At 35.7% G+C, this 26876-nt stretch overlaps 1 protein-coding gene across 1 annotated transcript in view; it reads left to right on the forward strand.

Annotated features, from left to right (window-relative positions):
• LOC141348496 (mannosyl-oligosaccharide 1,2-alpha-mannosidase IA-like) overlaps nucleotides 1-12799 on the forward strand; it is a 15624-nt gene extending 2825 nt beyond the window's left edge. The window contains exons 2-4 of the mRNA XM_073852788.1: nucleotides 1098-1270; nucleotides 3303-3418; nucleotides 9531-12799. Of these exons, the coding sequence (XP_073708889.1) occupies nucleotides 1098-1270; nucleotides 3303-3418; nucleotides 9531-9657 (416 nt within the window). The 3' untranslated portion in view covers nucleotides 9658-12799. The remainder of the gene's footprint in view (nucleotides 1-1097; nucleotides 1271-3302; nucleotides 3419-9530) is intronic.
• Nucleotides 12800-26876: the final 14077 nt, after the last annotated feature.

The following is a 26876-nucleotide window of genomic DNA, read 5'->3' on the forward strand; positions in this document are numbered from 1 at the left end:
CAAGATGCTTTACAGTAGTGAAAATAAAATGTTTTATTTATTTACTCTATTTATTTAATTAATTGTACTTTATTAAATTATTATTTTTTACTCATTTAGCAGATGCTTTTATGCAAAAAAAAAGACTTACAAATGAGTAAAACGAGGTTTATCACGAGGAGGCAATAACACAAAGTTCAAACTTATTTACTTCTATAAATATAACAGTAATGATTTTTTAATATATTTTACACAAAACCAGTCATAAGGTTAAATTTTACAAAACTGAGATATATACATCATATGAAAGCTCAATAAATAAGCTTTCTATTGATGTATAGTTTGTTAGGATAGGACAATATTTGGCCGAGATACATCTATTTGAAAATCTGGAATCTAAGGGTGCAAAAAAATCAAAATACTGAGAAAATCACCTTTAAAGTTGTCCAAATTAAGTTCTTAACAATGCATATTACTAATCAAAAATTACATTTTGATAGGTTTACAGTAGGAATTTTACAAAAAAATCTTAATGTAACATGATCTTTACTTAATTTCCTAATGATTTTTGACATAAAAGAAAAATCAATAATTTTGACCCATACAATGTATTTTTGGCTATTGCTACAAATATACCCCAGCGACTTAAGACTGGTTTTGTGGTCCAGGGTCACATATGATGTATTTATCCACATCTGTGCTGTGATTTGTCACTTTACTAGTCAAGTAGTTTGTTTTGCTGACTCTGCTCAGTGCCAGTATGATATAATACAGATCCTAGTGAGAATTATAAAGTACTCACCCATAAGTCTGTCAATAATAGTCACATGGCCAATGTAGAGACTTCCTAAATCCATTGCTGTTAACCCTAAACACACACACACACACACACACACACACACACACTCAAATCCGTTATTAAACACACACATACACAGTCATCACTAGCCTGTTCATAATGCTTAGGTATTTTTAGTGATTGCAGATTATCAAATGTCCAGATTATACCACAGCCCCTAATCCACATTCAAACAGTTGTTCTCAGGAACAATGTAATCCCATAATCCCTTGTCAACATGAACATTTGAGTGATGAATTTGTCGCCATGTGTGTTTCAGGTATGAAGCTGGGTCCCGAGGCCTTCCGCTTCGACGGCGGCGTAGAAGCCATCGCCACACGGCAAAACGAAAAGTACTTCATCCTGAGGCCGGAGGTCATCGAGACGTACATGTACATGTGGAGGTTCACCCACGACCCCAAGTACAGACAGTGGGGCTGGGAGGCGGTGCAGGTGAGAACCGTCGCGTGGATTTGACACATCGCTTACTGCGTAACGCCACCAGTGTGTGACTGGTAAACACATCGCCACATTAGGCCCGGGATGTAGGCCAGACTGTGAGTCACAGCTAGGCTTTATTCATGCCCTCAGACGCTCCCTGCACTTCAGCACAGCAGGATTAGAGACAATGGAGACCGCCAGGATCTCACAGCCTTGTAATTGTATCATAATGACTTCAGATCGCCATTGTGATGCGTCTATCCCTTCAGGCGATACATCACATCTCTTTCTCCCTTGCTTTCTCTCTGCCATCTATTCCTCTCACAGAAAAATGTGCTGGCTCAACACTGGCTGAATCAATGACTTGATTCTTTGCTCCAAAGACAACTTTTTCATATTTTTAGTGTCTTAAAATGTCCTTTTTTGCATTCTTCACAGCGCCACAACACTTATAAATTTATTATATATTTGCCACATCATAATGCTCATACAGTTGAGGTCAAATATTTACATTTCCCTTTTAGAACCTGCAAAATGTTAATTATACTGACCTGAAAAAGATAAATCACATAAAAGATGTTTACATATAGTCCACAAGAGAAAATAATAGCTGTTTTTTGTTTACTGATAGTTGTTCATGAATCCCTTGTTTGTCCTGAACAGTTAAACTGCCTGCTGTTCTTCAGAAAAATCCTTCAGGTCTCTCAAATTCTTTGGTTTTTCAGCATTTTTGTGTATTTGAACCCTTACCAACAATGACTGTATGATTTTGAGATCCATCTTTTCACACTGAGGACAACTGAGGGACTCATATGCAACTATTACAGAAGGTTCAAACACTCACTGATGCTCCAGAAGGGAAAAAAACATGCATTAAGAGCTGGGGGTGAAAACTTTTTGAATTTGAAGATTGGGGTAAATGTAACTTATTTTGTCTTCTGGGAAACATGTAGCTATCTTCTTTTCTGAAGGGTAGTACTAAATACAAAATATGATATTTAGGCAAAATAAGAAAAATGTACACATCTGTTCAAAAGTTTTCATCCCCGGCTCTTAATGCATGCTTTTTCCTTCTGGAGCATCAGTGAGTGTTTGAACCTTCTGTAATAGTTGTATATGAGTCCCTCAGTTGACCTCAGTGTGAAAAGATGGATCTCAAAATCATAGTCATTGTTGGAATGGGTTCAAATACATAACAATGCTGGAAAACCAAAAACATTGTGAAAGGATTTTTCTGAAGAACAGCAGGCAGTATAACTGTTCAGGAGAAACAAGAGACTCATGAACAACTATCACTAAACAAAAAAACAGCTGTGGATCATTCAGGTAACAACACAGTATTAAGAAAAAAGGGGATGTAAACTTTTGAACGGGTTGTTTTTATAAATTCAACTATTATTTTCTCTTGTGGACTATATGTAAACAGATTTTATGTGACATATCTTACTTAGGTCAGTACTAAATAAACAAAAACATGCATTTTATATGAAATATTTCACATTTTGCAGATTCTGAATGGGGAATGTAAACTTTTGAACTCAACTGAACTTAGGGTTTAGTATTCAAACAAGCTCTTAAAGGAACAGTTCACCCAAATAATGAAAATCCTGTCATCAATTGCTCACCCATCACAAATTAAGATATTTTTTGATAAATTAGGATATTTTAGAACACAAATTAAGAATTTTTTTATGAAATCCGACCATAGACCGCAACACAACTACCACATTCAAGACCTGGAAAGATAGTAAGGACATTGTTAAAATAGTCCATGTGACATCAGTGGTTCAACCTTAATTTTACGAAGCTATGAGTATACTTTTTGTGCTCAAAGAAAACGAATGATTTTATTCAACATTTTCTTCTCTTCTGTGTCAGTCCTTTTATATAGACTTGTGAGTTAGGGGTCTTTTGACTTGGTCCAGTAAGCGCCTTTGCGTCAGTGTCCTGTCTCTGAAAATGAAAAGTACATGACACACTTGCTAGGAATGTGTAAAACTATTACTTTGATACTGACAGGTACATTTGTATCTCCGTATATCAGGCTCTAGAGAAGTACTGCAGGGTGGAGGGGGGTTACAGCGGGGTGAGAGACGTCTACGCTAACACTCCCAACCACGATGACGTGCAGCAGAGCTTCTACCTGGCTGAAACACTCAAGTAAGTACAGAGCACACAAACATACACAGCTGACTGTGTTGCAGTGCTGGAGAAAGAAAAAAATGAGACTAAAAATGAAGCTCTTTACTTAGAATGCATGAATTGAGCCAATTCTGTGTCAGAGCGAGAATCATCACTGTCAAGGTGATTCAGAAACAAGACTGCAACAACGCAAACTCATTCGCAGACATCCTTATCGCACAGCATTCATCATTAAAGACAAATAAATGAAAAGAGTGAATAAAAAAAGTCAGTTACATCATCAGAGCACAAAATAAAGAGTTGCAGCATTAGCTAGGTCACTGTGCTCTTCTGTATCCTGTTTTTCTGGGTTTTCTGACGTCTCTTCGCAGCTCTCCAGTCCTCCCATTTGATTGCGTTTTAAGAGGAAATCGCTGTTCGAGTCTCATCCTGCCATGCCAGACAGTAGCTCTCCATTTCTCCTGCTTTTAATACTCTGGAGGAGCACTTGCCCTTTGGCCAGGAGGAATGCAGCTGCACAATTGAGTACAGAAAAGACTTAGCAATTCTTTGAGAGCGAGAGAGAGGGAGAGAGAGCGCATCCAGAAACCCCTGCTTTCAACTTTTCTCACTCTGGTTGTTTCTCATTCTGTTGTTGCTCCTGGCTTGCTTTCGCCTCTTTTGCACAGTAAGTGCGTATTAAGTAATGATTCTTCTTCTGAGCCAGACTGTCTGGCGGGCTGAGGGATCAGAGTTTCCTGTTCATAGAAATGCTCTCAATGTGTTTGTGGGCATGACTTTGCTCTTTAACATGCTCACTTCAGCCCACTACATCTGATCTTCTCCACATGCTGAACCACTAAAGGGATGGTTCACTCAAAAAAAAAAAAATTGGTCATCATTTACTCACCTGAACTGTGGAAGTCAAAAGTTTACATACACCATAAAGAATCTGCAAAATGGTAACTATTTATGAAAAAGATATTTTACTTAAAAGACGTTTAGTCCCCAAGAGAAAATAATAGCTGAGTTTATGAAAATGACCATGTTCAAAAGTTGACATATTCTTTTTTTCTTAATACTGTGTTGTACCTGAATGATCCACAGCTGTGTTTTTTTGTTTAGTGATAGTAGTTCATAAGTCCCTTGTTTGTCCTGAATAGTTAAACTGCCCGCTGTTCTTCAGAAGAATTCTTCAGATCCCACAAATTCTTTGGTTTTTCAGCATTCCAATAATGATTGTTTGATTTTGAGATCCATCTTTTCAAACAGAGGAACTGATATGCAACTATTACAGAAGGTTCAAATGCTCACTGATGATTCAGAAGGAAAAACTATGCATTATGAGCCGGGGTGTGAAAGCTTTTGGAATTTGAAGATCGGAAAATGTAACTTAATTTGTCTTCTGAGGAACATCTACGTGTCTTCTGTAGCTTTTGAAGGGCAGTACTAAATGGAAAAAATATGATATTTAAACAAATAGGAAAAATTTACGCATCCTCATTCCGTTCAAAAGTTTACACCCCGGCTCTTAATGCATCGTTTTTCCTTCTGGAGCATCAGAGAGCGTTTAAACCTTCTGTAATGGTTGCAAATGAGTCCCTCAGATGATCTCAGTGTAAAAAGATGGATCCCAAAGTCATACAGTCATTGTTGGAAAGGGTTCAGAACAGCGGGCAGTTTAACTGTTCAGGACAAACAAGGGACTTGTGAACAACTATCACTGAACAAAAAACACAGCTGTGGATCATTCTGTAACAACACAGTATTAAGAATCAAGTGTATGTAAACTTTTGAACAGGGTAATTTTTATAAACTCAGCTATTTTCTCTTGTGGACTATATGTAAACGTCCTTTATGTGAAATATCTTATTCAGGTCAGCACTAAAAAAAAAACAAAAAAGAAAAACATTTGCATTTTGTATGATCCCTCTTATTTTGGTAAAATAATTACCATTTTGCAGATTCTGCAAGGTGTATGTAAACTTTTGACTTCAACTGTATTTGTTCTAAACCTGTATGACTTTCTTGCTTATGTGGAAAAGAAGGTATTTCAAAGAATCGTTTTTTTTTTTTTGTTTTTGTTTTTTTTGTTTTTTTGTTCATACAAGTCAGTGGGGTCCAAAACGGTGGGAAGCAAATATAATAGGCGATATTTGTAATTATTTATTTTTTATTTTTTTTAGTATCACATCAGCCAATGTTTTTTTTCTCTCTTTGTTTGGCCAATAAGGAATAGTTCACCCGAAAATGAAAATTCTGTCATTAATTGCCCACACTCATGCTGTTCCAAACCCGTAAGACATTTGTTAATCTTCAGAAAACATATTAAGATATTTTTGTTGAAATCTGAGAGCTTTCTGACCCTGCAACGCACCTGCCACTTTCAAGACCCAGAAAGGTAGTAAGGACATCGATAAAACAGTCCATGTGACATCAGTAGTTCAACCTTAATGATATGAAGCTACAAGAATACTTTTGGTGTGCAAAGAAAACAAAAAATTCTTCTCTTCCGTGTCAGTCTTCAATGCATGTTCAAGAGCACCATGACATGGACAATTCAGTATGTTGAGGTTTTACTTTAAGTCAAGATTGTGAAAACAAGGACACAGCTTCACTCAACTATCACCATCATTAAAAATGTCCCAAAAATAAAATAATCCGGTTGTTTGGTCCATTTCACTTGCAGATGCAGTATGACCTTCCTGTAACCACTGTGGTTAAATAAACCTGCCTGGCCTCATTTATAATTGCCATTCACCTTCCAGTTTCTTCCTAGCCATTGGCAGAGCTTTACAACTGAAGGTGTGAAGATTATACTCTCTGCAGACGGAGACCAGGTGCGGTTTAAGGCGCCAGTAGTGGTTGATCCAGTAGACACGGATGATTTAGCTTTAACTCTGGAGGCCTGAGGTCAACAGCTTATATTTTCAGAGGGGCAGTGAAGAAGAGAACCTTTCATCAGCGAATCTCCAGCCAATGCATGTCTGTTCAAAGAGGAAACCGAGAGGGAGGGAGAGTTAGAAAGCGTATTATCAAGGTCACAACTTCATCAGGAAACAGGCGTCAGCATCGCCGTCTCCAGCTAAAGTTTATAGACTGTAATTTTTAACGAGTGTCATCCAGCCTTCCAAATAAAGATGTGCCTTTTAACCTGTAGGGTGTTTTTCTCCCCTCCCTGGCTGCTGGTTTTAAATTATGGCCTTTGCTTGTAAAACAATGTCCTTTAGATATGGCTGTTAGCCACAAGTTGCTTCTCTCAGCCAAAGGAAGCAAAATGTTTAGACCTTTTGTAATTTGTAAACTTCATCCCTTATTTACGCTGTTGTTGTTGTCTTGGCAGTCTTTTGCTTGGCAGACACAGTTTTACTTCATCAGCACTTGGGAGATGTTCGTGTTTTGTTAACGAAGTAAACATTCAGATTTTAAGAGGTAGATTTATTTATGCGGTTTGGCATTAATTGAGATAATTAGCGGTGTTTGTGGTTTTACTGTTGTGCATACTAAGTATTACACTTTGGCATGTAACGAGATTCACGGCATTTGTGATAGACATAAATGATGCTTGTTGAGTGCTTTCAGACTTGAGTGATAAACAGGTGGAAACGACTTAGTGTATCTATGAAATAAGTGTTACATTTTTTCAAAAAGCACATATTTTTCATGCAAAAATCACACAATTTAAAAAAACATCATACCTTTTTGCTTGTAATCATTTTAAAAAGCACATAATGATGGGGAAAAGGAGCTTTTCGAAACTCAGAACCAACCCATTGAGTCGTAAAATGACTGTTTCATATCACAACTCATTTGTTTCAGATCAGGACTTCACATTGTGTATTGTTAATCATTTGATTTAGATTGGGACTTCAGAGCAGGTTAGCAAATCATTTAGCTCATATTGGGACTTCAAATCGCGTTTCATGAATCATTTGATTTAGACCAGAACAGGTTTGTAAATCATTTTGCAAACTGAATGATTCAAATCAAATGATTTGCGAAATGCGCTCCGAATCATTCATCCAAATCATTTGATTCAGATCAGGTCTTCGGACCCGGTTCGCGAATCATTTGATTCAGTTCAGGACTTCGGAGCAAGTTCGCAAATATTTTGCTTTAGATTTGAGCTTTGGAGTGCGGAGAACAAATAATTAGATTCAGATCGGGACTTCGAAGCGAGTTTGCAAATTTTTTTGCTTTAGATTTGAACTCCGGAGTTTGGAGAACAAATCATTTGATTCAGATCGGGACTTCGGTGCGGGTTCGCAAATAATTTGATTCAGATCAGGACTTCGGAGCGAGTTTGCAAATCTTTTGCTTTAGATTTGAATTTAGGAGTGTGGATAAATCATTTGATTCAGATCGGGACTTTGGTGCGAGTTTGCAAATCTTTTGCTTTAGATTTGAACTTAGGAGTGTGGATAACAAATCATTTGATTCAGATCAAGACTTTGGTGCAGGTTCGCAAATCATTTGATTCAGATCAGGACTTCGGAGCGAGTTTGCAAATCTTTTGCTTTAGATTTGAACTTAGGAGTGTGAAGAATAAATCATTTGATTCAGATCAGGACTACGGTGTGGGTTCGCAAATTATTTGATTCAGTTCAGAACTTCGAAGCAAGTTCGCAAATCTATTGCTTTAAACTTCGAAGTGTGGAAAACGAATCATTTGATTCAAATTGGGAATTCGGTGCAGGTTTCGCGAATCATTTGATTCAGTTCAGGACTTCAGAGTGCATATGGTGCATGTGTTTTAGATCGGGATTTCAAAGCAAATTTCCCAAATCTTTTTTTTTTTTCAGTTTTTTTTTTCTTAAACAGTAGAACAGTTTTCTTAAACAGTGTACAATTATAAAAACAAAACAAAGATAAAAGGAAGAAAGTATACACAAATCCCTTAAGAAAATTAACTGTGGTTTTACTGAAGTAAAAATTTTGTGTACTTTGTAATATTTTAGTAGTGATAATTTGCATATGTTTCACTTTATTTTGCCATTTTCTATTAGTATATTTTTAATTATCTATTTATCATTTTTTAGAATTTGAAAGAGAAGACATTAGAAGTGAGATCTCTGACTGAAGTCCTTGAAAATCTAAAAAGTGGTGCTTAAAAAGTCCTTGAAAGTCTTGGAATTTCATTTTACAATATCCGTACAAACCCTGTTAAACTCATTGTGTTCGATGGGTAAAGCATTGAATTGACATTACAAAAAGTAACTTTAGTAAGAAATATTTTGATTCAGCATTGCATAAATGAGTCTTAATGGGTTAAAAAAATAATATTGACATATGGAGAAAAAAATAAAATGCTACTCTCAATATGAAACTAAAAACTATCATAATTAGTTATTGAATATGTAAAATAATTGTATTTAATCATTTATTTATAGAGCACATTAAAACTGTGAAAGTGCGATACCAAAGCTCACACGTCCGGAAACGATGTAGCAAATTTTAAATAGACATTATCTTTATTAACAAACTGCATATTTGAGCTATAAACAATTACATTCTCACCTGAAAACCTCTTAAAACTACATTCTGTGGCACTAAAACAGTAATATTTATACAATTATACAGACTTGGGCGTCTGTATTGTGAAAGGGCGTTCCTGTAGTGATACCAATACAGTATCTCACGGTTCTCAACCAATCAGATTTGAGAACCAGAATGACACGCCTGAACAGTTTTGCTTTGGCTTTGTTTGGACCTATTTTCGTTGGCGAAATTGAGCAAAACAGACAATATTACAATTATGTAACCATTAACTTTTTGTCTATTTCACTTTTTTATCACATTTTTAATCATGCAGATATTTGGGGAGAACAGCACTCTTGCGCATGTGATATTGTTAAACTAAAAACCCATTAAATTAAAAACTAAAAACCCATAAAATTACACTGACTTGGTTGAAGCGTGACCACTCATATTGTGAAAAGAAATAAAAATCTAATTCATGAACTTCAGCTGTGCTTAGAGACTAGTGATAATTATTTGCATCTCATAACCTTGATGTGTTTATGCTTTTAATTTATGTACGTAATCATGTTTTCCAAACACCACAAATCTCTTACAGGCAATCTCACTGTGATTAGCTATATTATAAAATGCCCTTGAAACAACTGAGCGATTTTTGTTCTATATTTTTCAGGTATCTGTATCTTTTGTTCTCCGACGACGACCATTTGCCCTTCGATCACTGGGTGTTCAACACGGAGGCCCATCCTCTTCCCGTCATTAAGAAACAGACCCCAGAAATGGCAAACAATCTCAAGTAATCTTCATCCAACCCCAAAGCGCCACTGAGACCTAACTTCCTGGACCTGCTTTAACAGTGGACAAGAGCTATGGACGCAAAACCCCTGTGGCTGGAGAGTTCTTGCCCTCCGGGACTTTTCCTGGAGCTTCACGTGTTTCTCCACAGCCGTTTCTCCTCTGCCGTCTCTTCTCGGGATTCTGCATGCTGCCCCGTCGCCTCTTTCTCTACCCCTGATTCTATGGACACGTCTCTGAGCCTCAGAGACCCAGACAGACCATATTTCCTCTGTGAGGACACCGGACCAGACCGTTTTTCCATCGCCCTCTCACACACGTTATAAAGCCATAGGTAACTCGAAGTGCATCGACGTCCTTGTGTTTTTTGCATCATGTGCGTTTACAGGAGCGAAGATATAAGATATCCAGCGAACTTCGCCATCTCTTGCTGTCTGTTTCTTTCGGGATAAGGTTTGGTTCGGTATTTGAGGCTTTATTCGACAGCAAGGTAGTGAAACCAAGTCAACTAGTGCCTTTTAGTCTTACTGATCATTTTAGTCCAATTTTAATGGCAACGCTCTATTTATTTTGGCTGTGACCGACAGTATCTTCCTACCGGCCTACAGCTCTCTTACCCTCGTGATGGATGTGAGAATCAGTGGTTTATCATTCATTCCTCTACATTTGTGAGCTTACTTTGTTTCATAAAATGTGTACAAAATGTGTTTTGATTGTTTACTTAATCAATGGAGGCAGAGACTTTTTATCCTAGACATGTAAAATAGAGTACTTTGTGTTAATTTATTACTCAAGACATAGGGGTTTTTGTCTTTTATTCAGTGTGGAGGGCAGGAAACTACAGAATCCTTAAAGGAGGCATTAAAAAAAAAAATTTTGGATGAGAGGGAAAAATGACATTTTAATGCTTTCACGTTTGCTTACAAAACTATTGTTTTTTCGAGAAGCTTTGTGTTCACTCGCAAACACACTGATATATAATTTCTCCTTCCACTTCTTTATTTTTATCACAAAAATTTAGCACACAAACACTGAATAAAAAAAAAATTGTAAGTAAACACAAACACACAGTCTTGCATAACAGGTGCAGAAACGCATATGTTTTGTAAGTGAATGCACAAGGTTTTGAGCAAACTTAAAAGTTTCGCAAGTGAACAACTTTTCTTGAGGGAATGCAAAAAATTTTATGTGCGAAGGCAAATGTTTTTCTAGTGCTAGAAAAGTTTCAAGAGTAAACAAAAGTTCCTCTGTGCAATGCAAATGTTTTTGTGAGTGAACACAAAAGTTCCTTTGTGGAATTCACAAGCGAATGCGAAACTTGCAATCAAACATTTTTTTAAGGTAATTTAACGTTTTGCAAATTAACAAAAGTTTTGCTGGCAAACACAAAGTTTCTTTGAGGAAAACACATTTTTGTGAGCAAGCAAAGGTGAACACAAAAGTTCCTCAGTGGAATGCAAAAAATTTTGTGAGCGAATGTAAAAGTTTCACAAGTGAACACAAAAGTTCTCTGTGAAATGGTTTGTGTGTGAATGCAAAAGTTTTGCGAACAGGCTCAAAAGTTACTCAGTGGAACACCAAAGTTACATACATGAAACTTTTGCAAGCAAACAAATTTTTCTGGGGTAACCTAAAGTTTTCGAATGCGAATTAATAATGTTTTGTGAGCAAATGCAATTTTAAAGAAAAACACAAGCAAAATTTTGTGAGCGAACCCAAAAGTTTCTTGAGGGAATGTAAAGCTTTTGCGGAAAAATGCAGAAGCATTTAAATATAATTTTTCCTCTCATCTAATCTCCATGTCCCTTTATGAGCTCTGTAGTAAACGGAGATAAAGCTGCTTGAATCCATTGGAAAAGTGTTTTATTAGGACAACACAGGCAGCGCCAGTCAAAAAGAGGAGTGAATATTTGTATGAATGTACCACCAAATGTGAATTGAACATTCTTTGGCCTAGTTGTTGTGATTTATCATTTTACCTGTTTGTTTGTTTGTTTCATTTGATTTAACGTGAAAGCACAAAGTTGTGAATCAGTATACTCGGGTTCTCCATAAAGAAAAGAATAGGAATAGTACTGTAGGACAACATGACAGCACAAGTGAGGAATTTCGATTAAAAAAAAAAAAATGCAAACCAATGAATGCAAAGCAGTCCATGGCACTGGATACAACACACACACTACATCACATAGCCACATTCCAATTCATGGAGGAATGGACCAATTCCCATTTTATTATGTTTTTGGGAATTTGACACCTCAGACTTGGGGCTGATGCTAGCGTCTACATTTAGACAGTGTTCCCAAATTGACGCAAAACTAAACCACCCTGTTAACTAGCAAGGTGTGGTGTTTTAACATATGTATTATGCTAGAGGATCTACGTGGAAAATACCTCGCAGAGATTGTTCTCGAGGCCAGCGACTGCAACACTTGACATGGTATTTCTCCGCTGTATGTGTGCTAGCGAACAGCGTACTGTCAGAGTTAGGAACCGCAATATATGAAAGTACCGTCATCTCGAGGGAGGCCCGTCATAAAACACTGTGACACTGTAGATAAGACATCGCGCTCACTGTATTCATGATACTGCGAATCTAAACGATGTTTAGCACTGCCGCGGCGTAGCGCGGACTAGCGATTTGTGCTGTCTCTTTAGTGAAAGTGATTCCTCAAGCTGTGACTGAGAATCCGCAGCGACTCTTCGGTGACATTCGGGAACAGACGTTTCCTCGCATTTGGTTGCAGAATAGGAGATGTGCTTTTCAGATTAACACTTTGTCGATTAAATATTGTGTTGATGATCTTGGCTTAGAAAATGCCTTTTTTGTTTGTGATTCTTGTCGTTTATTTCTTCATGAGACAACCTCAGAAATGTAACTGTACAATATTGCTGATAATCATTCCATTGCACATAGTCTGATTTGTTTTGTTTTTTTTCTTTAATATATATGCAATTAATTTTGTGGGAAAGTGTTTTTTGTTTTTTTTCTTCTCTTTTCTTTAATTTGTTTTTTAATTGTACATATCTCATTCTGGCAAACTGCCAGCCATCATTTATATAAATCTTATGATCTTATGTAATAAATTATATTAAAGAGCAGCAAAGGTTTTTGATAAACTATATTTGTTACACTTCAATTGTGAATAAAACGATCTTTTAATATAATATTGCGGTGTTGTTTTTTTAATAGGGTTTTTAAATTGAGTGTTTCAAAACTCCTCATCTATCTATCTATCTGTCATTCTGTCTGTGCTGCTCTATTGTATCATTCTGTCTATCGTTCTTTGTCATTCTGTCTGTTTAACGATCTATGTATAGCTCTGTCATTCTTTCTGTTGTTCTATCTTTCCTTCTGTAATATTGTTCAATCTCTTTCTGTAATTCTATCTTTCTGTTGATCTGTGTATTCTAGTTTTTTGTATCTTTCTGTCCGTTTCGCTCTCTATTTATGGTTTTATCTTCTATTATTGTCCATCACTGTCATTCTATCTACCATTATAGCCTTCATTCTGTCTATCATAACGTTATATCTATCATTTGATCTATTTATCATTCTATATTTCTGTCTATCTAGCACTTTATCTATAGTTTTGTCATTCTATCTGTTGTCTAACTACAGTATCGTTCTGTGCATTATTCTATTGTTTTTTCTATCTTTGCACTCTATTTATAGTTCTATCTACTGTTTTGTCTTTCATTCTACCATTCTGTCTACATTAACTGATTCTTGAAAATTTGGCAAAAACATGTCCCAACAAGAAAAGTGCTCATTCTGTTGGAAATGAAGAACATTTTCATAAATCAAAAGAATCAAGATTATAATCAGAGGGTCAGTTGCACATATGTAAGGTTCTTTTATAGTTTTCTTTTAATTTTTTATTAATTTAATTATCAAATCTGGCCCATTGCCTAAAAAATCACTTGTCCTCAGATAGGAGATAATCATTTCAGCTTGATTAAAAAAGCAAAAAGTAATCATTTAATTGAATAATAATTTTACTATATGAAAGAGTACATTGTAATATGTATCAAAAATTACAAACACTGTGTTTTGAATAATATTTACAATTATTTTTGGTTGCACAAAATGTGTCCCACATATGCGTCACCACCGTCAGATATTTATAAAAAGCAATAAAATCAGGCAACTACAAGGTCAACTGCATTCCTGAGGACCACATTATCAAATCTTCAGCTCTACTGCATGCTTCAAGATCAGCCAAGCTCCTGTAAATTTGCTATTTTCTCTTAAACTTGTTCATATTTTTGGACACTGCTACTGTGGCAACCATAACATGTCAACACCGTCTCTTTTGTATAAATAATATTAGATTTGATTATGACATAAATGTATACTTTTTAAAAACAAGTCTGAAGTAGCTAGCAACAGAGTGAAAACAAGATGGCTAATGTGAACAACTAATGCATATCATGGGAAATAGTAGGTTTTTGTCACCACCGTCAGATGTCACCACCGTCAGGTTTTCTGTCTGACGATGTTGAAATATTTGAAAAATATTTTATCAGAGTGCTCAGGATTGTTATTTGTTGGACCAAATAGTTAAATAAAGTTATTAAACAAGAAGCCGTTGACTTGAGTGGTATACATTTTGGAATTTTATGTTGTAATGAGGCCAGTGTCACCACCGTCAGAGGGAGTTTTAATTTTTTTAAATAAATATGCATAGGGGCTACAATATATTTTGTCAGTGCTGCTGAGTTATTAAAGTAATAGTCTCTTTTAATACAAAAATACATTTGTTAAATAAAAAACATTTTTTGTTTGATTTTAGCAAAAAGTAAACGTTGTAAAACGCTAAAAAGTAAAACGCCTATTTTATGAAAAAAATACAAAATGGGGAGGTGACACCAGTACATTGCTGAAAAGCTAAGACCTTGGTCTATACAAATATACATTCAGATGGTGTAATTAAACACATTTTTTTTTTTTGAAAATTAAAACCTGTTTTATCCAAATTCCCAAGAATCACTGTATTGCATTAATTCTATCATAACATATCTATCGTTTGCTCTATTTATCATTCTTTCTTTCTATTTAGAACACTATTTATAGTTCTATCCGTCTATCTATCGTTTTATCTGTTGTTCTGTTTCTCTTTCTATCGTTCTGTGTATTATTCTATTGTTTTTTCCTATATTTCTGTCTGTTCCGCCCTCTAGTTCTGTCTACCATTCTTGCTTTCATTCTATCATAATGTATCTATCGTTCGATCTATCTATTTATCGTTCTATCTTTGTCTATTTAGCACTTTATCTATAGCTCTATCATTCTATTTATCGTTCCATCTGTTGTTCTGTCTATCTTTCTATCGTTCTGTGTATTATTCTATTGTTTTTTCTGTCTGTTTTGCTCTCCGTTTATAGTTCTGCCATTCTATTTATTGTTCTATCATTCTATCGTTCTCTCTACTCTTCTAGCTTTCATTCTGTCTATTATAATGTATCTAGCTTCGATATTTATGATTCTATCTATGTGTATTTATCACTTTATCTATAGTTCTATCATTCTATCTATTGTTCTGTCTATCATTTCTATCGTTCTGTCTACCGTTCTAGCATTCATTCTGTCTGTCTATTGTTCGATATATTTATCGTTCGTTCTGCCTGTCGATCTACCTTTTGTTCCGTCTTTCTAACGTTCTATTTTATGAATGGCCAAGGACCGCCCAACAGTTTATATGACTGACAGGTAAAGCAACCAATCACGTTTCGTTTGTGTAGAATTCAACCAATCAGATGTCGACTTCGAAACGCTGAGCCAACGGTCCGTTCTATCTCTGGTTCTGTCTATCATTCTATGTTGTTCGATTTATCTCATTATATCCTTCAGTCCATCTATCATTCTGTCTATCTTTGATTCTGTTGTTTTATGTTTAATTCTATTTATCGTTCCATCTGTTGTTCTGTTTATCTTTCTATCGTTCTGTGTATTATTCTATTGTTTTTTCTGTCTGTTTTGCTCTCCGTTTATAATTCTGTCATTCTATTTATTGTTCTGTCTATCATTCTATCGCTCTCTCTACTCTTCTAGCTTTCATTCTGTCTATTATAATGTATCTAGCTTCGATATTTATGATTCTATCTTTGTCTATTTATCACTTTATCTATAGTTCTATCTGTTGTTCTGTCTATCATTTCTATCGTTGTCTACCATTGTAGCATTCATTCGGTTTGTCGTAACGTCTTTCTATTGTTCGATTTATTTATCGTTCGTTCTGCCTGTCGATCTGTCTTTTGTTCCGTCTTTCTAACGTTCTATTTTATGAATGGCCAAGGACCACCCAAGAGGCCACATGACTGACAGGTAAAGCAACCAATCACCTTTCATTTCTGTACAATTCAACCAATCAGATGACGACTTCGAAACGTTGAGCCAACGGTCCGTTCTATCTCTGGTTCTGTCTATCATTCAATATGTAAGGAATAATTGACTTCGGTCCGTAGAATTCTTTTCAGAAGTCAATTATTCCGCTTATACTACAGTTACCACACCTCAAGACATCGATCAAATGATATATTTCAAGACATTCGTCCCGTTTTTATCCTTAAAACGCTATTGTGAGTAGGATTAATTTCTTACGCAGCTCATTCAACCGCTTCGTTGCTAGTTCCAAAACGTCATTTTAGAACTAGTAACGACGCTTGGGCTGTTAATAGCAAAATAATGCCGTTAATAATGAAGTTTAGACAGACCGAAAGACAAGCAGACAGACGGAAAGAGTGAGGGAGAGAAACTAAGTGTATGACTTTACCTCTCTCACGTCTGTCTCTCTCAAAGGTGACTGGCAGCATCGTCTCTACTACCAGTTAAACTTTAAGTTCACTTTCTTCAAGACCACGCCGTTGTTACCTCGCGTGTGAGAGCTGTCATGTCGTTTTTAAGTTGTTAATCGTCAGAGCAGCGCTAACAACATTAGCGCGAATGCTAACGCCAGTGCAAACTGTAACGGTATGTGTATGTGCGTCTGTGAGGTGAGTGAGAGAGGGCGAGAGAAAGAGAGTTTGTGCTTTCCGTACATAATAAAACGTAATATATTGTGGAAAAAAACATGGAAATAATCTGTCGTTTTTATCCTGATGTTTACTGTATTTATTAGTTTGGCCAGTGTCATTGTGGGTTTTGGTTATTTTGCTGTTTTGGGCTGTAAGGACCTTTGAAATAACTGAAATCGTATGGCGAAGTGATATAGACATGCACTACGGTCTAAAGCTGCCTGGAACTACGTTCGCCGTGCGTATCCCTGAATATAATGCACACCTCTAGAACGTTCGTCAGCCAATCAGATTCAAGCATTCAACGGCCCTGTAGTATAAGTTGTTTGATTTATCTCATTATATCCTTTAGTCTATCTATCATTCTGTCTATCTTTGATTCTATTGTTCTATGTTTAATTCTGTTTATCATATCGTTCGATCTACAATATTATTCTATTCTGTCATTAATTCTATCTTTGTTCTATTTGTCTATCTTCTTGTCTGTCGTTACAATTAATACATACATGGTTATTTATGTTGGTCTAAACTTGTTCATGGCTGCATTGATACATGTTTATTTCTTTGATCCCATTTATATCCTTTTTTTTTTTCCATTTGCTGCTTAGAAAATTTTGTTTACATCTGGAACAGAGGACTGGATATAAAAAAGCCATAATGGATTCATAAATAAACCATGATAACAAAGAAGGTATAAATATAACCTATGAATAAATAAAACAACTGGACAACCACAGGAAGAAATGTGTTTTATCAATTTTAAAAGCAACAAAGCGAGACAGTTGAAGCGGAATAGGAAGAAAGTAAATGCAATAGCCGCGGGGTAAAGTAAAGTGAGAAGGAATAGGAAATAGAAACAGAACTGTTGTTCTCTCAGAACATAAGAGGAAATGATGTCAGCTGATGTCACAAGGCATAATGAATCTGTTCAGCCACAACGTCAATTTGTCGGCAGACACAAAAAGCTAATTAGCCATCCCTCTGGAACTGCTAATGGGTTTTCACAATAGCTTAGATAAATAATAAAATCAATGATGTATTTTGCATGTTATGCATATGTTAATTATTTTTACAAAACAAGATTCTCTAAATAATATTAACCCAGAGCTTATTTTACTGTCATGAATGATGCAGAGCTTTAAGCTTTTGTTAATTGTGTTTTTTTTTAACACTTCACATTAAAGTGTTCGTGTTACACATATTGGACAATGAATCAAATTAATTGCAAGCTGCTCTGGAAACTAATTGCATATTAAGAACATGATGTTCATTAGTATTTCTCATTAATCACATAATTACGTACATGGTAACATGAACACTAATGTTAAGTTTGACTGTTTTGTTTTTTTCATTTGTGTGTCTTGCTCTGTCTTTCTGCAAAAACAAAGCACTCATCATATGGCCAGGTCCAATTCTAATGACAGTTGATGTGAGCGGTGCGAGGCCTGAGGTGTACAGGAGATCATGGGTCGCAGCTGTGTGCCAGCGCTGAGTGTTTACAGAAGCACCGCAAACACAGGAAATGACAATCTAGTCTATCTTTCATTACGTCCCTCTCGCCTGGGGAGAAATCTGAATTCTCTTCTGTGACACAGCAAAGGACAAATAATACAGTACTACAGGCAGTATTTTGAAGAATGCTGAGGTCAAAAGTTTACATAAACCTTGCAGACTTTGCAAAAAGTTAATTATTTTAGCAAAATAATTAGGATCATACAAAATGCATTTTATTTTTTATTTAGTACTGACCTGAATAAGATATTTCAAATGAAAGATGTTTACATCTAGTCCACAAGAGGAAATAATAGTTGAATTTATAAAAAAAAAAAAATACTGTGTTCAAAAGTTTATGTACACTTGATTCTTAATACTGTGTTGTCACCTGAATGATCCACAGCTGTGTTTTTGTTTAGTGATAGTTGTTCACGAGTCCCTTGTTTGTCCTGAACAGTTAAAACTGTCCACTGTTCTTCAGAAAAATCCTTCAGGTCCAACAAATTCTTTGTTTTTTCAGCATTGCTGTGTATTTGAACCCTTTCCAATGACTGTATGATTTTGAGATCCATCTTTTCACACTGAGGACAACTGAGGGACTCATATTACAGAAGATTCAAACGCTCACTGATGCTTCAGAAGGATAAATGATGCATTATGAGCCGGGGGTGAAAACTTTTGGAATTTGAAGATCAAGGTAAATTTAACTTATTTTGTCTTCTGGGAAACACGCTTCTGAAAGGCAGTACTAAATTAAAAGTTTAAAAAGTTCTCACCCCCGGTTCTTCATGCATTGTTTTTCCTTCTGGAGCATCAGTGAGCGTTTGAATCTTCTGAAATAGTTGCATATGAGTCCCTCGGTTGTCCTCAGTGTGAAAAGACGGATCTTAAAATCATAGAGTCATTGTTGGAAAGGGTTCAAATACACAAAAATGCTGAAAAACCAAAGAATTTGTGGGCAATTCATCAACAACTATCACTAAAAAACAGCTGTGGATCATTCCGGTAACAACACAGTATTAAGAATCAAGTGTATGTAAACTTTTGAATAAATTTGTGACAATTCAATGAGTAAAATTCAAGTTTTTAACCCCAAAACCGAGGTTTTTGTTCTATGGGGGTGAGATGGTTTTGCATCTTGATTTCAGTAAATAAGGTTTCTCTCTGGTGAGGACTCCAGTAACAGCAGCTGTGTTTTTATTGTAATTTTAACACTTTATTCCAGAAGAGATGTTTTGTTGATACAAAACTTTTAAGATGTTTTCAAGTATTGAGAAACATCAATATGTAAATGCAATCTGCATGGACTGTCATTCATGTGATATTTAAGCAATAAGGTACGAGAGGCCGTGCTGTATCGTGAATAAATCACGGCTGAAGGGCGTTGTTAGGCGCGAAGCGGAGTGCCTGCAACCCCTTCAGCCGTGATTTATTCACGATACAGCACGGCCTCAAGTACCTTATTGCTTTTATAAAACGGTTACCACACAATAAAAATATTAATATCAAAAATATATATTAATTTATATGTAAATTAGGTTGTACGTTTTCATAAAGTAAAATCATTAACTGCCTTCCGCTGTAAAAAGTAGTCCCTAACTGCTGCAGCTGTGTTTACGTTGCTAAGGGTGGTTGCTAAGGAGGTTCAATGATACACAAAACCGTTGAGTGAAGCGGTCATAGCCGTGCCGTATCATGAATACGACACAGCTGCTGACCAATCAGAATTGAGGAATGGAACTAACCGTTTTATAATGTGAAATAAGGGACGGTCTATGAAGAAGAAACAGTATTCATGTTATACAGTTTCCATAATTTATAACTCAAATCCACATTCTAAATAGAAGGTTTGCACTTACGCCACAATTTGGTCAGTTACCCAGATGCGTGGCCATATTGGTGATACTCGGATGTAAACAACGGCTTGCACGGTTAATGTACTACTGAATATGTTGTTCTGCTAATTAATGCTGTCTAAAACAGCAAATAAAGTGTGGAAGCTGCTAAATTATACTTAGGACTTAGTAAGCAGGAAATGGCACAATATTTTGACAAGCTAAAGTTTATATGTGGTAAAGCTACATATGAGCAGTATTCTTATAGCTTTTGGCAGTCTATAGTACTCCAAATGTTTTTCCTGGTCCGACTGATTAGTACAGCCCAAAACATGACAATAATTGACCACTTTCAGCAGCAATAATCAGCTAAATAAGCTAGTTTCATTCGGTTCAGTGCCACCAATATGGCCGATTAATGACGTGTCATGAAAACACTATTTCTCATGTGTCTGTGGTGTGGTAATATCATTTTTCCCTTGTTGATCCCCACCTCTTCTCTTTTGGGATTTTCCAGGGGTGTTGTTTTCACGGTATCTTTTGGGAAAACTCGTTTCTGTTTCCTCCCACTGGAGTGTTGAACCCTAAAAAAATCAACAACCTGGTTGTAATCGTACTAAATCATTCCAAAAAATCATCATACAAATCAATGTTAGCAACGTAGAGATGGATTTTTGTATGGGCATGTGGGCTTGTAGACATGTAAATATCTCTAACTGTAGCGTTTGGCTGGCGGTGGGTAACCTGTATATCATCGCACATTAAGTATGCACACTCTCCAGGGACTAAATGATGCAGGAGGTGAAGATGAAACAGGAAGATGAGAGGCTTGTCAGAGTGGCTGTGCTGGTAAATGGTTGTCAGCAGGAACACGGCTGCGGGAACCGCTGCTCCTGCTGTCTGGCCTGCTGTGTGACACGCTGGACCTTGTTCATCAATGTTCTTGCTGCAAGAAAAAGATCAGTCCATAGCCTCCCAGACATAGATTCTAGTTCTGAATTTCAATTTCAATTCCGAAACCACATTAAAACATATTGCTCAATCATCCAGGTCATAGAACTCATTGCCTGCACACTTCAGAATACATTTAGAAATATGATTGGTGTTATATCACACTTACGTTTTATTTATTAGTGGTGCTTACTAAGGCTAATGTGTATGGAAGCGCATTTCTGCCACGGAATAGTTAAAAATGTAATTGCAACTTTATCACAAAACATGACTTTTTTTCATGTCTTACAATGCAATTCAGAATAGTTTATAATAACTCATATGTGACTGGGCCACAAAACCATTCGTAAGTAGCACTGGTATATTTATAGCAATAGCGAACAATACATTGTATGGGTCAAAATGATTGATTTTTCTTTTATGCGAAAAATCACTAGGATATTAAGTAAAGATCATGTTGAAGATATTTTGTAAATTTCCTACCATAAATATATCAAAACTTAATTTTTTATTAGTAATATGCATTGCTAAGAACTTCATTTGGACAACTTTAAAGGTTTTTTTGCACCCTCAGATTCCAGATTTTCAAATATTGTCCCATCCTAACAAACCATACATCAATGGAAAGCTTATTGACAAAAAATTGACAAAATTGACCCTTATGACTGGTTTTGTGGTCCAGGGTCATAAATTACTTCTGCTTCTGCTAATCATTTATGTATTTATTTATCTTGTGATGGAAACAGGCCTTCATAAATACATGAGATTAGAGAAGAATGAATTAACAATTTGAACTTAAATTGTAACATTTTACAGATGTATTTTATGTTGCATTAAATATTTTAGATTGTAACATCAAGATGCAAATAAAACATCCAAAATATGCATTAAAACTGAAAAAAAAAGTTTAAAAGAATAGCATTTGTCAAAATAGAAATCTTTTCTAGCAGTGTAAGTCTTTACTATTACTTTTTATCAATTTAACATTGCTGAATAAAAATGTTAATTTCTTTCAAAGAAAGAAAGACAATGAACGTAGTGTATATTGTTACAAAAGGTGCTAATAAATGCTGTTCTTTTTTTATTAATCAAAGAATCCTGAAAAAAGTATCACAGGTTCCAATATATATGTTGGATATATATTAGAATGATTTCTGAAGGATCATGTGACACTGAATAATGGATTAATGATGCTAAAAATTCAGCTTTGCATCACAGGAATAAATTATATTTTAAATTATATTAAAATAGAAAACCTCTATTTTAAATTGCAATAATATTTCACAAAATTACTGTTTTTTTTCTGTATTTTAATCAAATAAACACAGCCTTGATGAGCAGAAGACTTGTATTAAAAACATGAAAAATCTTACTGATCCCAAACTTTTGAACGGTAGCGTATATTATTAATATTATTTAACTTTGGCCTACCAAGCAAGAAGTCTTTCTAAATTTCTTTTGTGTTTACTCTGTAAAAAGGAAAATAAAGCAATGCCATTACCTTACTTCTGTAATCCCTAAAATCATAACCAACATTTTGACCTCTTTTTTTTGGTCCATCATACTCCTTTTAGCAAGATTTTTCCAACTCTTGCTGTGCACGAAATAAACCCGCACCTTGAGAATCGATAAGGAATGGCTTGAAGTGACGGAAACACACAGGAAGCCACACAAGCTGTGGACATTTAATTCTCGTCTAGCTTAGAGCCATGACACCGCTGACCCTCATATTCAGGCCCTCAGTACATCACTGTGACCTCACACAAGGACATCTTGTGTTAGGCTTTAGGACACGCTGCTAATTTTAATGCGAAACCATATAATCAGACCCCCTGCCTACAGGCCCAGCTGCCATCTCAAATCAAAGTCAGCTCTGTCATTTCACGAGAAATTTCCATCTAGCCTAAAATAATAACAGGAAACGCCTCCAAAAAGATGTGATGTGATGTATTCCTCTGGCCTCATAATAGGTTAAAATTGCTAGTCTCAAGGCTCGGGGCTGTCGGAGAGCTCCGGCATTGTCAGTAAAAATGATAAGAGGTGAGAGCATGTGATGAACTGTAGGGTTCATTGTGAATAAGAATTAATTTGTTCCCTCCAACTGCCTGTTGGACACAAACTTCAGCCCTCTGATTGGATGATTTCTTCTTTAGTTTGAATTAACCTTTAGCAAGCGATCTGTCCCCATCGCTGTTCTTCACAATGGCGGTTAATGTCATCCTCTCGGAGACGGCTCCGCTCGCAGAATAATGAACATGAAGTGTGGAGTTTCGAAATCATGCATGCATGCGATGTCACACCAGAGCCGCCCAGTGACCTTTCTGAAGAGTCCAAAGCAAGCATCTAATTGAAAACCCCCCTTTTTTTTACCTAATCATCAAGTCGATGAGTTTAATATCTTTTATTCAGCCTTTCGACGGGTCACAAGCATAAATGCCCTCAACTGTCTGGAATGATTCAGAATGCTAGTAGCTTTCTCTAGAGCTCTTCTCTATATATAGGCCTGCTGCTATTAGTTTGCCATTTAGCTGTCACCTTTTATCCAGAACAACTTGACCTGCACTTGTTGTAGAAACAATACAGGCCAGCTAGTATGGGAGATTTTTAGGTCAGTTATGTTTTGTTGTTTTGTTATGTAATGTTTTGCATTGAATGTTATCATATTCCAACACAATCATATTTGAATTGATGTAATTAGCTGGGTAATTTCCATTTTGTAACCTTTTTTTTATTTTTTAAAGAGAACATCAGATGCAAAATTCACTTTTACATGGTGTTTGTGTATAAATATGTCTTATCATTGTAAGGTGGATGTGTCCACACAGTTAAAAATCTATTTACTCCTGTTTTTTTTTAATTCCTGAAAAACCTAAATGGGCTCAATTATCAAGCCGTTTTGACATCATACTGCTCAGGCCCCGCCCACGACCCATATTAGCATATTTCCCTCAGCTGTGCTTGAGCAGATGCAGCGACTACAATGTCTTGTAAGTAGGGATGTAACGGTATTGTGAATACCGTCATACCGCAATAACAAATTTTTTCGATACTACCGTGGTCGCATGACTCGATAAAACAATAGGTCTTCTGAGAAAAGTTTGCTCAGGCGAATGGAGCGAACGGGAGGTAGCGGGAACTACATTTCCCATCAGCCCAGGCGTGGCCATCATCCTTTACGGTCTGTTGTCGCTACAGACTGTAGCAGCAAGGAAAAGAGATGGAAATGGTCGAACCTGCTCCGTCTGAAGTGCGTATGCGTCACGTATTATTTTCAGCACCCATGTTAACGGATTAGAGCGTTCACACTGCACGCGGTTGCTGTCCGGCAGTACGTCCTAGAAGCGGTGCCTTTGCAGCAGTGCAGCGATCGTTTCGGCACCGCGTCTATTTTTTGCTGCGCTGTATGCGCTGAATTAATGTTACAGTGCGTTGTTCGCTGTAAAAATTAACATGGATTGACACGGAAATGTACCATAAATGCATATAAATTTCACAGTCAACACGTGGCTTTTTGGCTAGGTTTAAAATAAGGTGCAGTTTTAAAGAGGCTAAACTAGGCAACATAATAGATGCACTTGTCCAGGTAGAAAAGTTCTTTAAAGGATTGTTTTTAATAAAGATTTAATGCGAAAGAAAGGCATGAGAGCCTACTGCACTGCAAAAAAATGCTTTTCTTACTTAGAATTTTGTCTTGTTTCCAGCCAAAATATCTAAAAATTCTTAAATCAAGAAAGATTTTCTAGACAAGTAAAAATTATTGTCTTGTTTTTAGTAAAAACAAGTCAAAATTAAGTGAGTTTTTGTTTAAAACAAGCTAAATAATCTGCCAATGGGGTAAGAAAAAATATCTTATTTCAAGCAGACAACTAGATTCAGACAACTCATTCAGCTAAACTGATTTGACTGTTTTTTACATGCTTTAATATTTTTTGTTACTAAAATTGAAATATTTAAGTTTCTGTTTCAAAGTTTACAGATAGATGGCTAATTTGTATGCCATTGATATGTTCAGTGTTCATGTAAACTGTTTAATAAACACTTCTGGCACTTTTTTCGAGTCTCTTCATTAGTTTTGTTTTTCCTGTAAATGATTCAATAAATACCGTACCGTGCCATTCATACCGAGGTATTACCGTACCGTGAAGTTTTGATACTGTTACATCCCTACTTGTAAGCAATGCAGGTGTTTTGTATTTTGATGTAAAATTGAGCATAAGAGTCTTAATTTTCTCCCAACATTAGAGCCACTGAGGACGCAGTGGATTAGTTTTGATTTTGATAGTAATGCACCACCAAATAAATTAAAAAAATGTAAAAGAGTGGCGGGATGAGAAGTAGCTCATTAGCATTTAAAGAGCCATGCACCAAAACAGGTTGCTGTGAACAGAGCTGTTTTTGACAAGGTAAAACCCTGTTTTTATTTTCTGAGCAGTATGATATCATATTGGTCAAGCCCCACCCAACAACCGCTGATGGACTGTCCAGAATTTGCATATTTCTGCCCTTAGCCAGTTGTACGCTGTCCACCATTTTCTCCACACTCAAGCAGCTGTAGCAACAACAATGTCTCATAAGCAATGCAGGTGTTTTGTAGTTGGATGTAAAAGTGAACATAAGAGTCTTTATGTTCTACTGATATCAGAGCCACTGAGGATGCAATAGATTAGTTTTGGTTTTGATGGTAACATGCCACCGAATACACACGCAAAAAAAAAAAAAAACGGAAGAGAGGGGAGGAGTGAGCAGTAGCTCATTATCATTTAAAGAGCCATGCATGGAAACGGGTCGCTGTGAACAGAGCAAGGTAAATAGGTGTTGTTTTACATGACCATTGAGGAATTTTAAGTATTTTTAAGACGAGACACTGCAGGTGAATAGGGTAAAAAAAAAAAATTACTTACTCAGTTGATTGATTACATTGATAATTGCAAACCTTTTTTGTATTACAAGTTTTCTGAAATTGTTAGGTTTAAATATACAAATAGCCATTGTTTATGAATGGTTTATGAATGAAATATGCACTAATTTGCATAAATCTCTTCAAAATTTTAAACAAACTTGCATATATGAATATAATAATTGTTTTTTTAATTAAAATGCATCCAATAAAATATAAATAAATAAATATTATATTATTCAAAACTGAAATGCAAAAAACTAAACTAAACTTTAGAAATGCTGTCTTGGTTTAGAAGTATTAAAATGACTAAAACTGAAATAAAAATATATTAAAGATATATATAAATTCAATATACTATTATAGTATTTATTATTTATTATCTAGCTTTTATTTATCAGTTTTCGTCATTATATATCAATATCTAACGCACACACATACACCGTACACACAAAACATATAATATTTTTAAAGACATTTCTATTTGATCAAAAATAGAAGAAAAAAAACAGAAATATTGCTAAATGTTATTACAATATAAAGTAATGGTTTGTATTTTAATCAGTGTTGTTTTTGACAACCATCTTAGATTTAGTCTTAGTCTTAGTCTTTTGGACTAAAATGCTTCTTAGTTTTAGTCAAATTTTAGTCACTTCTATATGTGATAGTTTTAGTCCAATTTTAGTCGACGAAAAGTCAAAAAGGTTTTAGTCTAGTTTTAGTCAAAAAAAAGGGAAAAAAGTAGTCTTTTAACAAATTAATGTAGGTCAGTAAGTATTTTGCTGTTGGGTAGTGTCACTTATAAGTTCTGAAAATAGCAGATCTATAGTTCAACACAATGTGAGCTTCCGGATCGACTATTTTCACCAAAAATTAGAATAATGAAGGAATGTTTTAGAACATAAAAGACAAACAAGGATGGAATGCTAAAACGGCTTGCCATACTAGTATAGCAAAGAGTATTTAATGCTAAAAGGCTTGCCATAGCGGCAGATACTTTTTAAGTTTTAATTGGCATGCACAATAAGCA

The sequence above is a fragment of the Garra rufa genome, chromosome 13 (genome assembly GCF_049309525.1).
Source record: "Garra rufa chromosome 13, GarRuf1.0, whole genome shotgun sequence".
NCBI classification, from domain to species: Eukaryota; Metazoa; Chordata; class Actinopteri; order Cypriniformes; family Cyprinidae; genus Garra; species Garra rufa.